At 42.9% G+C, this 16,199-nt stretch overlaps 1 protein-coding gene across 1 annotated transcript in view; it reads right to left on the reverse strand.

Annotated features, from left to right (window-relative positions):
- Positions 1 to 5,413: 5,413 nt before the first annotated feature.
- Positions 5,414 to 16,199, reverse strand: part of KCNB1 (potassium voltage-gated channel subfamily B member 1) — a 130,658-nt gene continuing 119,872 nt past the window's right edge. The window contains exon 3 of the mRNA XM_050907229.1: positions 5,414 to 8,940. Within this exon, the coding sequence (XP_050763186.1) occupies positions 6,919 to 8,940 (2,022 nt within the window). The 3' untranslated portion in view covers positions 5,414 to 6,918. The remainder of the gene's footprint in view (positions 8,941 to 16,199) is intronic.

Raw genomic sequence — 16,199 nt, forward strand, 5'->3', positions numbered from 1 at the left:
TGACTGTCATCCTCTTGCCCGAAGGTTTCCCTCCTTTCCCAGGCTTTCACTGACCTGTCTCTGTTTCCCATTCCCTCACCCCACTGGTTTCCTCATAGCTGCTGTGGACAGATGCCTCCGTCGCTGAGGTCACACAGAGCTTTTAGTTTTCCATTAGCTTTTAGAGATATGGGTCCAAATTCTTTACTGGGCTAAATGGGGCGCAGCTCCATTGACTTCAGTGGGCTTTTACTTACAGCGGCAAAGAATTTGGCATTTCATGCGAATTTGGCTCTGTGGCTTCCACAAGGCTCTAGTTTGGGTAGGTCTTTGTACTGAGCCCAGGCTGATTATTATTTTGTGAAGGTAGTGTTGCTACAGTCTTGAAAAGACCCCTTTAAAAATGTCAAAGGTCAAACCTTCTTCAGTCCTACAGAGTATCAATAGTATTATTTCTAGTTAAAAAGAAAAATGAAGCTTTCTCTTCTAAGCCTCTAGTCTGAAAACTTCTTGTGCGATGAAGCCAGAATCAAGCAAAGCAAAACTCTGAGTAGTATTTACAGATATGAACACTTGTGGCACCCTACCATTGGTGTCAAAGGACACTTATTTGTGGCTTAGGTAACACCAGCAACAAAGGGGGATACACACCCTGAATGCAGACTTTCAGTTTTCCTAAGGTTTCCTTTGTCTGGCCAAGACAAAGTTTCAGTGCAAGAGCCTACGTCTGATCAGCATGGGCTGCGAAACACATGCTGGAAAATAAACATCTCTTCTTTGAAGGGATGGTTGGTATTTGGGTCGTTTCTGTCGTGGTGTGGGAGGGCTACCCGCAGCGGCGAATTTAAGACTGGTCTGACTAGAAGCTCTCTATGGTTTTGTCGACTATGCTCAAACAAACTTACTGATATGGAAGGTGCCGTTTGAAGGGATTTATGTGATTGTTGATGATAGATATGGCGGGCTATTGCATTAATTGCTTTCAAAAAAAGAAAAATCCCACCCACTTTTGGTATCTGCATGTGTAAATGGGTCTTGCTGATACATAATCACATGCAAAACTGCGTCTGCTGGTTATTCTGTTCTTTCGGGTGGTATCTGGACTTTCTGAAACACGTTTTCCAAAATTAATTCTGTTTTGGGTTTATTGGCTAGTGTGGTGGGCATAGAAGAAAATCACACAAGCAAACAAAAGGAAATGGGACCAAAACTCCATCTTTGGAAAAAACATTGTCACTGACCAGACTGCTGGGCGAATTCAAAAGGAAATGTTTGTGCAGAGCTACAGAGCTGGTCCGAAGCTCTTTGTCGTGCTAAACTTCAACAGGCCATGAGACAGATAGCTTCAGGATGCACATTCAATTTATGTGACAGTACAGCTATAAAGGAGCAAGGAAAATCATTAAGTAAGCAGATACATGGACGGACTTTACCATAACCAAATCCAAATCTGGTCCCTTTCTGAACGTGTACATTCAGGTTTTTCATTCCCCCATAATTTTTTCTCATTTTCTGATTTTGTCTGGGACTGAAAACAGAAATTCCAAAACCCAGTCGGAAATGAAAGTCTTGACCCTTCTGTTTTAACCCAGGAAAAACTCCCTTGAAGGTGGGAGCTTTGCCTAAGCATCGTCAGGTCACTGCCTTAAAATAAGAGCCTAAATTTTGATGCTTATCCCAACTCCATCATAATTATTAGGAGAGTCAGATTCAAATCTCATCTCTTCTCTATGTTCTCAGCTTAATCGACGTAAATATGGAAAAACACTGAAGTCCAGGCTGTGGCTAACACTGAAGCCAGTGGCATTCGCTGACGTTTACACTGCCATAACCAAGGGCAGAGTCTGGCCCACTCTGTGTTTCTCAGAAGGAACATCTTTTAGTTTCCATTGCCAGTTCCTGGTTATTTTTAAGTACCACAAACAGGAAAATACGAAAACATGACAACATCAGACAAACTCAGTGACCTTTCGCAGACGCACTTCCAGGAGGGATGTTGCAGGTGTTTTACAGAACAAAAGAAAATAACGACAACAAAAAGGTTAGGGGATCAGCTATGTAAATGAACACCAGGAAAGCATCTAATATATTATTCTGTAATACAAAAAGAAGAAATCTGACTTGATTGCCCTATTATAAATTTGCTAAAAATACATATATATATTTATATTTTTATATATATATAATTTTTTTTTTAAATCTGAACAGAAAAATAGACTACTCTGGAATGCATGAAAGTCACATGACTTTTCCATACATCAGATACTTATAAAGCCAACACAATGGCAAACAGGAGGTACAGAGGTAACTTGAACATCTGTACTTTATTCAAGAACTATTTAAAGCCATATTCTCCCCAAGTGGGTGATCCTAAAGCAACCTAAGGTATCACTTGTTCGGTCTGATTACCGTAAGCAGAAGTGACTGATCAAACACGAAGAAGTTGGAGCTAATTTGGAGTCGCCGGGGAAGCCCACCTCCCCATCTCGCTCCCGACTGAGCTGCACAGGAGGGCATCGGTGCCACACGGTCTCCATCGCTTGGCTACTTTATTCAGTAATTCTACTATTCGCTTTAAAATGAGGCGTTAAAAACTATTGGAGATCATGTTATGTGGACCTTACCGGCAGAGAGAGAACTTGGCTTTAGAAACCTTGTCTTTGCGATGAGTTTTAAATACCCTTGTTATTTACTATAAACTGTACCAGTCATAATTCTGTCAAGACATAAATATACAATAGGTACAAATATTAACAATACATTACAATTTTACAGAAGAGAATACTGTTTTCCTTAGAAATGTGTTTCTTATTAGCTGCAAGGGAAGAAAAGGCTACAGTTTATCACAGCCATAGTTGCCAAAGAAACCGACCGCCTCGGATATGTTTCTGCGTGACTTGCACAGACAGATATTCCCCGGCATTTGACACACGGCATGTTCAGGAAGGGAATGTGCGTTCTGCGGGTTTTCTTTTCCCCTTTTTTTTTTTTTTCCTTCTTCTATCTTTATTGACTCTCAAACTTTTCAGAAAAATGTGGATTTCACAGGAGACTGTTTTGTTTCTTTTTTTTTTTTTTTCTGTAAGTGTGCTTAGGTGAAGTTTCTAAGAAAAGGCACTGAGAAATCTACTGCAATGTGACTGCTGTTTTCCTCTGTTCAAGGCTAAAACTCAAAGGATCTTTGCCTCCTGGTTAAGAAAACTGCACCCATTCATTCCGCATATATATATATTCTCTCTATACATATATTTTTATATATGCATTAAAAATGATGTTGATGGCGTAAGATACAAGCAAGCGCAGACATCACACGTACATAGTCCTTTCAGATATGTCTTCTGCAGCAGCAGGTGAAACTCTGTCAGCTTGCTTGGTACATGATGCACAGTAAATTCGTAGACCTGAATGCCAAATACCAGTGATTAAACTGCACGCTTTAGCTCAATGCAAAAGATATTGCATATTTTCCCCAACTGTTATGAGCTTTGGGAAACAAGTATGAAACAAACTATAAAATGAAATTGTCTTTCTAGTGTCTATAGGATTTGGTGAGCATTATGTTTTCAAAGCACTGCCTTTCCTTTTGTAATGAGTACAGATTTAGTCTACCATAGCTTTACGTTAGAGTAGATTTCCCAGTGCTTACATTATATATATGTGTATTATGCACACACACACATATATAGATACATACTTCATATTCAGACTTTATTTCATTAAAATAAATTAAACATACTTCCTTTTTAACTGGGCACAAAATGAGAGCTACATCTTCATACACAAATAAGAAAAAAATGCTCTTCAAGCATATTATATGCTTAATTTTAAATTATTTGCTTTCTATAAGAAATCTATAGGACTTTGGCTATTCAGACTTAAAAGGTAGATTTTAAATGATACTTTTGAATTTGGCTTTCAAAAGTGACTCAATAAAATGCTACTTTAAAGGTAGGACTAAATAGATGATATAAGGTGTGTGTCATGAGTGATCACACAAGGCAGACAGAGGGCCTTTGGTTACAAGGAGAGTTGCACCAGTTGATTATCGGTTAAAAAATGATAGAATTGTTGATCTATACATTTTTGTCAGTGCCATCTATAAACCAAATACATCAATTTGGATGAGAGTGTGGTAAATACTACGCTATATGGCTATATTTAAATACGTTCACTTTCGTGATATGTAAAATATGACTTTTTTTTCCACATGAAAGCATCAGCTCTAAAAATATTTAACTTGGAAATCACTATTACTTACTTTATCAAAAAAATTTTCCCTGATTTTTCTTCTTTTTACATTTGTGCTGATGGCAGACATGAATGATCACTGAAACATAGAGATTATGTTAAGACTGTTCTCTTTAAGATTTCTCGATGCCGCTCTATGGCCTTGGAAAGCCACAGAATAAATCAGTATTTAAAGCTTATCTGCTGGAAAGTCACTTTACTTTTTCATGACGACTCAATCTTAACTACTATCTCAGCAATACGTTGGTTCCTCTAAGTACACTTGTATTTACTATGGCCAAATCCTAAAGTCCTTCACCAGGCAAAGAGCCCACTCAGAGGAACGGTGGTTTTGGCTGAGCGAAGGCAGAGTAAAAGCTAATGAACCTCAGGAACTGGCCCTGCGTAAATACTCTGGAGAGTATGGTTTGCACGCACAGGTGCCTTGAACTTATTTTGAGTACCTCCCGTGTCACTCTTTGCATGGCACAAGGTCTCTTTCGCTGCCGGCGGGCTAATTCGTGAGGTGGTGGCTCAGGTCTTACTCGCGCCTTCCCCAGGGCCTTGCCTTGCTGGGACGCAAGGGCGGCTTCTGAGCGGGTACCTCGGGCTGTGTCCCACCGCCTGGGGATGGGGTCGGCTGAGCAGAGCAGAGTTAACTCCAACGTGTGTACAGTTTTGTGCCAAGGAGAGACCTAACAAAGCTATCATCGTAACCCATAATAGTTCCTAAAACATATATGTGCTTATTGCTTTTGTCCGTACATGCTGCATTCACTATTACGGATTACAGACGGAAGTACTGTACAGCTTGGACGGACAGACATTTACATTCAGGACTAACCAACAGCTTTTTTTTTACAATAGGAAGAAACAAAACGCAGCGGACTCGAGCAGCTCGGGGTCTTCCTCCCACCTGTGCGCCTCCGCTCCTGCGTCCCGTGTCTCAGCATGTCCCCAGACCTGCTGCATGCAGATCATTCCATGCCCCAGCAGGTACTCAGAAATAGGTCAGGAAACGCTCATTGACAGAGTTATTTACAATTGAGTTTTACAGTAGAAACAGAGAACAACATAAAAGATTACCATCACAGTTATCACAGGACAGGTTGTGACTTGCTACAGGCGTGTAACAAATCACGGTCACGACAGGAGGCACAAATTAAAATAGTGCTTGGTTAAAGTGCTTGATTGTTACACTCTGCTATCCTACTCCAGCATCGCAACAACAAGAACAAAAAGTCAACGTAAAGTGCTTTTCCCCCCCGAGATTAAAAACCAAAGACAAATTATTTCCTACACGATTTGACATAACTTTATTGAAACAATAATATTTTAAAAACCTAGGCTGGTGGCTGCTAGTTCTGTTCATTTAAAATGGTCAGATCTTTTTTTTTCTTTTTTTTCTTGTTTCGTTTAAAAATGACTGGATGTTATTAAAACATCAGGCCTGATTCTCCTGTCTCTCGCAGCTGCTTCGTGCCGCAGCTCTGCAGGAGCCGCTCCTGCCCGAGCTCCTCGCGAGAGAGAGCACAGCCAGGCCCGGGGCGGGTCGCTAACGAATCCCTCTTTTTGCATATTTATGTAACGCTTGCATATCTTTCACTGCGCCGCTCGGGCGCAAAAAGCTTCAGACCGACCGGTTCCTCTCCTACGCCAAGGGCGAGACTTTGGCTGACGCCTGGAGTCGGCATGCGGGCGGGAAGGGGAGGCCCGGGGAGCCGTCCCGGTACCCCCGGCACGTGCCGCAGGGGCCAGCCGCAGCATCAGCGCTGCCACCGCGCTTGGCCGTCCCCGCAGGGCAGGGCAGCGAGCATCTCCCTTCCGCGGAAGGGTAGGGCGAGAGCTGAGCTCTCCTTCCAGCCCTACGCTCCCCGGCACCGGGAAGGGGGTCTGGCTGCGATGCCGCCGGAGAGTCCTGCTTCTGCATGGCTCCTTCACACCTTCCCAGCGTGGGCTGTGGGTCCCCTGAGGGCCACGCGCTGGCCCTGGGGCAGGTATCAATTTTTAGCAGAGGGTAAGTGCAAGTTTCACTACGTCCTAGGGGATGTTTGGAATCAGATACAAGTGGTGCAACTCACCCTGCTGATGTCTCAAAAGAAAACGTCAGGTCCTACAGGATATTGTATTGTTAAACACACACAGAGCATTTTAATAATTGGTTTCCCTAGACTGTTACTTGTTTTAAATGGTTTTCACTTGGATTTTCCAATAATGCAAGTGTTCCCTGTTACCTTTAGACATAATATCCATCAGAGAAAGCTGTAGATGGGGAACAGCTGCCCTGAAGCAGTGAGCATTGTGTTTTTGATAGCTTTATACCAACCCCAGCAATTTATTCCAGAGTTCAAATCTGGCTGCCTTGGCATCCTTTATGGAACTAATGCAAATCAGATGTTAATATTTCCAAAAGGAGCTCTAGCGTTCAAGGGGAATGGATGGATATTTGGTCACATTGGCTTCACTGGACAACATGAAAGGAGATCAATGTGTGATCATGATTTGCAATCCTTATTTTTGACTGATGTGGGCAACGTCTTTAGAGTTGTTTCAGAGAAGGACATTTTCACAAACCCACACTGGACCTCCCCCAGACTTTTAGAAACAGGTGGCTTGTTTCAGCCAAGTTCATGCCATGCAGAAGCTCTTTTTTTTTGTGTTGACTGTAAAGACATTCCTTTAAACTTTCAGTAAGTTCTTTTGGACCCCATCTCAGATGCTTTGATCATGTATGTTCGCATGTCCTCCGCTGCCTGGTAATACGTGGACTTCTGGGGAAATGTGATTTTCTAGTCTGACAGTCTCCTGATTGCCCTGGGTTCTTCCAGTGATACCTTCCATAGAGTAAATGCAGTTTTGCCCTATCAGCTTAGGGGAGGTGGGTAAAGCAGCAGCTTCTAGATGGTTCTTCTCTGTTCTATAAACATTGTCCTTTTGCTTTAGATAGCCACTGTTTGTAACATTGTACTTGGGACTCACATTTCCGGGCGGACTTGAATCATAAAGCAGCTGACCTTCATCATCAGTGTCAGCATCTATATATTTGTGTATACCAGCATCATGGAAGTTGAAAGCTATGGCTGTCTGCGTCTCTGGTGACTTTGGGGGTGTTCTCGCACTCGCAGTTGTGTAGATCGAGGTTTCTGGGCTCATGAGAGATCTGTCAGAGAGTAAGGAAGTATCTGTGGCAGCAGCAGCAGCTCCCCGGCTCTTGAGAGAGTCTGGATATATTCTCAGTACGTTTGATGCTGGTACTAATGTGCTGGTGTCCTCTTCCATGAAGTTGACTTTCAGAGATCTTAATTTTAAAGGGTTACTGGCCTTTATGGAGCTTTTGGGACTTTCTATGAAAAAAGCAGAACGGTGGCTGCCTTCGGAGCTTGGGTTCATTTCCACAAATCTGGCACAGCTCCCCTCTGGCCTGCTCTGCTCCTGAATCACGTTAATGCCACCTTTGCAGGGAAGGGTAGCGAGCGGGCTGTGGGAAAACCTCCCGGAGTCAGGGAACTCTGCCGCGCAACTTATGAAGCTGTCGATGCTGGACATGCTCCTCATGTCAATGATCCCATCAGCGCGAGTTGTCAGCAAGGGCACCATAGGGCCGGGAAGGGTTTCCATTTCTAGCTCTTCCTTTTGCTTTCCAGGTTGACTCGACTCTTTAGTATTAAGGTTTGGCTGGGACTGAGTCTTTGCCATTTTGTTATACATGTCCTCTAGCTGTTGGACATTCAGGTGCTGGGGACTTGAAGATGACCTGGCTTTTTCTGGAGATCCTTGTTCCTTAGTTTCAAAAGATTTACTAGAGCTAGTTTCAGAGAGCGTTCTCTTGGTCCATTTCCATTTGCTGGGAGATAAATGATTGTCCTGAACTTTATCCTTTTTGGCTATGCTTTCTCCGTTCTTTTCAACCACAATGTCCATGAGTTCTACACTACGGGCAAACGCATCCTTCATGTTCATGGAAACAATACTGCCATTCCTTTTTGCTCTTTCAAGAGCTTCCCTGCGCTTAATGGCTTTCTCCTGCCTCTTCTGCTCTTTGTAGAACTCAGAGAAGTTATTGACAATAATTGGGATGGGAAGAGCAATCACCAGCACTCCAGCAATGCAGCACAGTCCTCCTACTATTTTACCTAAAAGTGTTTTGGGGTAGATGTCTCCGTAGCCTACTGTTGTCATGGTGATTGTTGCCCACCAGAAGGAAGCTGGGATGCTCTTGAATTTTGTATCATCCTCGTCCTTTTCTGCAAAAAACACTAAACTGGAAAAGATCATAATGCCCATGGCCAAAAACAAGATGAGTAATCCAAGCTCATTGTAACTCCTCCTCAGTGTAAATCCCAAGGACTGTAAACCTGTTGAGTGCCGGGCGAGCTTTAGAATCCGAAGTATCCTCATAATCCGAAATATTTGGACCACTCGTCGTACATTTTGGAACTGAAGTACACTTTTATTGGATTCTGTGAGGAAGATAGTGACATAGTACGGTAAGATAGCTAGCAAATCAATAGCATTCAGCGGGCCTTTGAAAAACTTCCATTTCTTAGGCGAGGATAGGAACCGCAAGAGGTATTCCATTGTAAACCATGCAATGCACACCGCTTCCACGTGGGCAAGTTGGGGATTATCTGTGGTCTGCCCAAATTCATCCACGCCTTGTAGTTCAGGAAGTGTGTTAAGGGACAAGGCAATTGTAGACAGTACAATAAACATGATGGAAATGATTGCCAAAATCTGGAAAGGAAAGAGAAAACAGTGAGTTCATCTCAGAATATATTACGCTATCTATCATTGCCATTAACGCATGGCTGTATTTCCACTTACACATTTCAAGACTAATTTTGCTCTTAGTACACAGAAGTCAGATAACCAATGCATCCTGAGGTGATTTAATTTTGGAAGCTGCTTTAGTTATGTCAGATGCATAAAGGAGATAAAGCATCTACTTAACTCCTGTGCCTTCATCTCTGTGTAGTCAAGCAATGCGTACCAAGCAGCTAGGATGCCAGGAGGGCTGTGAAGCAGTTCACAGCAGGAGCTTTTGATTAACTACTAATTAGGTGCCCAACAAAGCCCATCTGGACAACAGGCTCTGAAATCTAAGCAAGAAGGAATGCAATTGTGAATGCAAGATTCGATCAGAACGATGCCCTCCATTTAATGCACGGTTACATCCATAATTTTGGGTGCCTATGGCTAATTACAGAGACATGTACAATTCTGCTACGTATAAGCTTACAAGTAATTCACTCTTTTTTAATGACTCATCTCTAATTTGAAACTTGACGGTTGTGAAATACATGAAAACTTTACCAAGCTTTCTAAAACATTTTGAGCTCTGAGCTACTCTGCATGCGACCGACTGGCCATCCTAGCTCCTCATCGCAGCCAGGGGAAAGAGCAAACTCATCCAGGCAAACCAAACTGCACAACACTGAGACAGTCAAAGAAGGGCAGGTCCAGCCACTGGAGAGCTCATCCATTATCAGAAACCAGCTCTTGGGCTAAAGAGTGCGAAGAGAGGAGAAGGGTCTGCAGTGAGCAGCCTCTCTAAAAACCCGCATAAATCTAATCAGATCCTGGGCCACTTACTCCATGCAGAGCTGGAAAGAGTGAAGTGCTAGATCAGTGTATTTGCAGCTTGCAGATGGCGTAGGCAGGCTGTCCTGCCATACCTGTTTTATGTAGACATTAATGCTATACCTTCCAGTTTTCCCTAATTACATCTTCTTTTAAAGTCATTTTAGGGAGATTTTAGAGCTGACAGACAAGTTGAGGAGTGTTTTTTTGCTACTAGTAAATTCTTTCTCTAGTTTGTTAATTGGGTGGGATTATATCTAGTTTCTTAGGTTACTGCCAAAATACAGCAATGATTTCAAAACACACGTATATGTGACTAATGTTTTATGTATTCATTTCAGTGTAAGCTGGTCCCTTATGCTTGCTTTTCTCCTGCTTGATAGAAAAGCAGCATGAAATCAATTGCAACATATGTGCATGATGACTAGATACACAATATTAAGCAATGAATTGTAAAACATATGACAAGAGTTCTGCATCACGAATTGCAAATCTGACACACTCCTTCCTTGCCCATATAACTAGATTTTAGGTTTCCTCACAGTGACCTTTCTCAGCCAGCCTCACAATATCAGAATATCCATAGTGACCACCTGGGGCACTGGAGAAAGAAATTCTTGCGGGATTTCTCTTCAGCCAAGCCCAGCACAAACATCCTAACAGTCAGGAAATATCAGACTTCTGAACATTTATCCCTAAACGGACAGTCACTACAGTGGAACAAGCCTTGCTGCTGTAGAAGAAACATGCAGATCCAATACGGTTCAGAAACACTGTGGTCTTCCCAAGAAAAGCCTCACCTCTTCTCCAAAGCTGAAAGGCGGAAACAGTCTACAAAGACTGGAAGCTTCACTTGAATTAAATTCATATAGCAAGCTTAAGCTATGGCTTTAGGAGAAAAGTCCATATACCTTCAAAAAACCCAAATTTAAGGCAAGAGTTTCAATTTTGAAATTTTGATTTCAACAAGTGTTTTAAAATCCACTTGCTGTTAAGAAAATCCCTTCCAAATCAATGTAATAAAATCATTTACCTTTTAACTCACTAAAATGTACTATATAACTTTGATTTGTACATGACACTGCAGACCTGGTAATTTAATCTGAAGAATGAGATTTGACTAGAAACAAAAATTAGCTCCATTAAATACTCTGGTTTCATTGTCTAAATTGGATTAAATAGAAGAAGTGAATGGTGTAAATAGCCTCCTGTGCAATGCTCTAGTACCGGGAATCTTAGAATAGCCTCACTTTCAGTTACTGAATTGTTGCCAGGAAAAGTGCTAGGACGATTCCTTTTCCTTTTTAAACAGGTTGCCTAAAAGAATGTTTGTTGGTAGCTGTGCCGTGCTGTGCACCCTCACAGCGCTAGCGAACCTTTTGCCTCCTCCTTGCGACCTTCCTCTTCCATAAATTTGCTGCTGAAATACGAACAACCCCACAACAACTTGTGCAATGGGAGGTTTCCCTTGTTGAGAGAATTCTCAGGTCAATGAGCCAAAGAAGCTGTGGAAAAGACTTGGGGGGCGCAAAAAAGTAGGAAGAACCATGGGATGAAGAGAAGCAGAGAGGGACACAGGGAAAGGTGCTTGAATTTATGGCTTCAAACTCAAGAGAATAAAATGTAAGTCAGGTGTCTCATGGTGAAGTGGGGAGAAATTTAGATGTTAACTACTTCTGCACTGTTGTTTGTTTCAAAAGATGATCTCCTGAAGACAATGTAATACCCCTGAGAAGTAGGGAGCCTGATTTGCTTCCTAGAAGGCTCTCATAGTGTTTTTGCTGTCATTTCTTTGTTTACAACCCCACATTTCTGAAGGTGTTTGGGATGTTTTTAATGGTAATTTCAAATTTTTTGCTTGGCTTTATCTCTGCCCACTATACACAGAAGGGCTTATTTGTAGACTTAGATGTACCTAGTGTGTTTTATCTCCTTCACTTTCAGTGTAAATATTAACACTCCATCTTTATTCAGTGGATGGCATCCAGCAGCAGTAATTGGTGTCAAACCTTCTGTTTCCTTTGATATACCTTCCTGCTTTGAAGATCAAGGCAATGCCAGATGAACATAAATTTGAAACCTAGGAGATCTGAGGGTAAAATTTGTTTTTGGTTTAGCAGATTTAGACATGGAGCTAAGCAATAAACAGAGAAAGACATTTCTCATTTCTCCCGCAGGTTGCAGCAAGATGTCACCTGTGCTCCTAAGATACAGATTTTCCCCCTTATTGATCTACTGCAATCATACATCTTTGGGAACCTTGTCAGGCTAAGAAAAACTTCTAAATGTGAGTTGACACACACATACTCTGGTATTCAAAGCACTTTTCAGCTGGAAAGTACAAAAAACTGGGAGATTAAATACCTCCAGCGGGGTTTAGAGGATCCTTCTCCTTCTCTAAAGCGTACCTTGTCCCAGTAGCATCCACCATCCAACAAAAACCACCCAAGCGGCAGTTGTCCACAGAAAACTGGATCCAGCTGCTGCTGTCAGGCATTAGCCCTGCATTCAGTGGCACAGGGCTCTATCCCGATTTATTTACAGTCTGGATTTCAGATTATAGAAATCACCGTCTGTCTGTCTAATCTTGGCCATACTGAACCTCTAGCTTGGCAGCTTTTGTATTTTCCACTGTCGGTAATGAGAGACAGAAAGCTGAAGGAAAGACATTTATACCACCAAGAACGCCTCTAGAGATGCTCTGTGTGGCAGGCAGCCTTTTCATTTGATTCCTGGCCTTTCCTCCTTCCTTTCCTCTTCCAGGTTCACTTCTCTTTAACAAGAAAAGCCAATGGGACAAATTTGGACTTGAGCAGGAACGATCCTTCTGCAGTGAATGAGGCTTCAGGTGCTTAGGCAAGCAGTCACTGGAAAAAAGTGCCCGTTGTCCCTGCTCCAGAGCACTGACCCAAATCCTCGCTGCTGCATTGGCTGCTAACTGCTGCTTGAAATGGAAGCAAGCATGTGGAGAGGACCTCCTCCTGTAGCACTAGTTTTCATGATTCCTTAAAAAACATGCAACATGGCCTTGTGCTGGTGAAAACTTTTGGACTGGCAATCAAAGAGCTGAGGTTGAGCAGGCTCCAGCACAGAAAGGCGCCCAGAGCGCAGGCTTGGACTTGCAGAAGGAACAGGGACGAGAAAGTTAAGCGTCGGGGGGCCTGTTAGATTTTGTGAGTGCTGCTGAAATGTGCATATTCCTACTTATGGAACTAGCTGTACCCCCCTCCTAGGTCTTGCTACTGGCTTATCTGGCATATGTTGACTTGTTATGGGGGCTGGGGAAGGCACCTCCAATATCACTGCAGGCACATCCAGAGCTTCTGAGTTGGATGCCCCATGTCTGCAGTAGGTCCTATAAAATGCATAGCTAAAACAATGGAAAAGCTTGCAGCCTAAAATTTGGAGGCATAGGAAAAAAATTTGGAGGCACAAAAGGCTGAAATGACTGGCCTGAGGACAGGCCACATTGGTGGCAGAGGCAGGTGAGGGAATCCATGTACTTCTGGTGCCACATCCACGAGAGCTGTTCTCCACTGTCCTCACATGGGCTCCATTGGAGCTGATGACAGGGGCCCTGACAGACCAGGTCTTACTGGGCAGGTATCCACAACAGAGCACCACAGGCACTCCTTAAACCGCTCATAAAGCCGACAGGGTTTAAGACTAGTTTTTCCCTGCACAACTTTCAGACCATTTCCACCAACAGATTGCATGAGAGAAGCTGTGTAGTTCCCTTCCTCTTTGCTTCTGTATTTACTCTTACATTTTACCTGTAGCAAGACACCATAAATTGTGAAATTCCCTATCAGGTACTTTTCTAGGTGATTTTCAGAGGTTATTGGATGGACTCCTAATGACAGCACTGGTTTGTAGCGCAAGTCTCAGTATGTATGGGCAGGATTCCAGAAAAAACTTCTCCTCCACTAAATTGACTGTTTCACAAAGATTTTTATTGAGTGAATCTCTGGATTGCTGCTATGGTTCCTTTGTGAAAGCTAAATAACCCAAGGACAGGCAGGGCAAGGTTTTGAATGAATTTAAAGCAGTTGCCTCAAAGTGATTAGCATGATTGTACATACATGCTGGTTATTACACATGCAAATGAGACAAGCAAGCTGATTATGTGAGTAAGTGTAGCCAGTTTGTGTGCAACTGCTGCTTCCTGAGGCAGGATGGATGTGCCATGCTTGCAAGCCATTAATCCCCACCTCCTCCAAAGTCCCCCCAAAAACTAGGCAGGCAACCTCTACCACACACCTTGCAGGAGATATCCACCTGCACTGGGCCTGATCCTGCTTGCTGGGTGAGAGTGGCCCCAGGGATTCTTCCTTTGTGTTGACAAGGTCTGTGCTCATCCCCGGGGGGAAGAGGGCTCCTGCAAAGAAGCCAGTCTGTTCAGAAATTTCCCGTCTCTCTCTTGAGCTTGTGGTAGCAGCAGTTTGTGGGCAGCAAAACTGTGCATGCCACCCCCCAGACAGCACAGAGTGGGGTAAGTTTTAGGCAGCAGGGACTAACCCAACATTTAGGTTTGGTGATATTTATTGCTTGATTATCTGTTCTTTGCACTGCTAAAGACCCTAATTAAAGTCAAGGCATAAGACTGGAGACTTTCAAGGCCATTAAAATTAATGAAAATCGGCTGTACAAGTCCCATAGATGGCTCTAAAATCTCAGTGTAAGCATCTGAGTTCTATTTGCTCATGGCAACATGCCCTGTACTTTTTCTGTCTTCATACTCAGTAATGAAGATGATATAGCAAGGAGAAGGGGTGGTGTGTGGGAGAGAGTAGGAGGGTGTTTGAATATAGATTCAATATTCTTGGAAATACGATGAGGAAATTGTTATGTAATCAAGAAGTTCAATAATGGTTTTGTCTAATGCGCTTTTTTAGCTCCAGCAAGGCCTGCAGAATAAACTTGGCATCAGGACCAGGTTTCATTCATATGCTCCATTTACTAAGGGATTTTTCCTGCAGCCCCCCTACTTCCCCAAGCAAACAATATACTTTGAGTCAGACTGTCCAGCTCCATCTTGCCATGCCTATGCCAGCCTCTGTCTCCCCAGGCTCTGAGAAACAGAGAGCATAGTGTATTTTGAGCGATATCCCACGTGCTGCACAGTGCAGGAACAGATGGAGAGTTCCTTAATCTCCTCCCTGCTTCGTTCTGCACGGGAATAACGTCTCCTGCTCACGGCAGCTATACATGTCTATGGTATTTATTGACAGGGACTTGTTTTAGGAAACATCTCGTCACTAGAAAATGCCTGTTTGTTCATTAACTGAAAGAGTTCGCAGAACATGGTCACTCCTGATGTCATGACTCTGACCATTGGGCTTGCAGGATGTTTTTTCTAGAAAATGCTGAGGCCATAACAAAAGGTAACACTTCTTGGATCATGACAAGAAGTTGAGGCCAAACTTGGGGGTAGGGTTGCAAGGGAAATACAGAGAACCTTTAATCTGCTTTTTCATGTGGAAGGATGTTAAGCGGCAATGTCAGACCTTGAATCTCCAAAATCCTTAAGTCCACTGATTCCTGTGGAGTATAAACCCATGCTTAAGAGTTTTCCCTGATCTGGCACTTTACATGCCACTTCTGCATCCTGCCCCAAGGGGGTCCTTGAGACCCGTTTGCACCAGGAAATCTGTGCTCTGGAGGGGTAACACCCTGCACACACCAGCTCACTCACATCCCTGCAGTGCCCTCAGTGACTGTGTCCACAGTCTGTGAGAATGTAAACTCCTATGCTCTTCTGTAAGCATTACTGCATAGTATAAAATCCATAAAAACAAAATCACGATAAAACCATTTATATTTTGCTTTGGAAATATACAAGACCTTAATTTTGACACTGCCTGGAAAAGCCCAGATTGAATAATGGTTAATTATTTGATTTCAGTTGTAGCTGTAATAATTTTATCTGTTGAGAGAGTGAGTCTATTTGATTTAAAAGGGGATACAATACTTCTGCTGATTATATGTCAATGCTTCGTTTGCCTACAGGCACCCAGAGAGCTGCAGCTACAACTGCTGCTGACTACGCTAAAGTAGGCAGAAAAGTAGCCTTCAGGCATGGCTGCCTGTAAATTCCTTAATGCTGTTAAGAACATGTTTAGTTGTCAGAGAGCTATCAAGCCCCATTAAATGATAAATGGTGTCAGTCTTCCTTCTGAGCAAAGCCCAGATGCAAATGGCACGCTGGAGAAGAAAATGATAAATGAATGAAAATACTGAAACGGCACACTTCAAAGGCATACACTGCCTTTAGACATCAGTGCAGTGACAGTGCTCAGGAAAGGATGAGAGGGGAGCATCTGTCCTATTTCTGCTGCTGCTAGCATGGGGAAAATCAAAAAAGAAAACAAACACATGGCACATGGAAGCTCAAGTTTCCCATTTTTCTCCTG

Source organism: Gymnogyps californianus, chromosome 17, assembly GCF_018139145.2.
Source record: "Gymnogyps californianus isolate 813 chromosome 17, ASM1813914v2, whole genome shotgun sequence".
In the NCBI taxonomy this organism is placed as follows: Eukaryota; Metazoa; Chordata; class Aves; order Accipitriformes; family Cathartidae; genus Gymnogyps; species Gymnogyps californianus.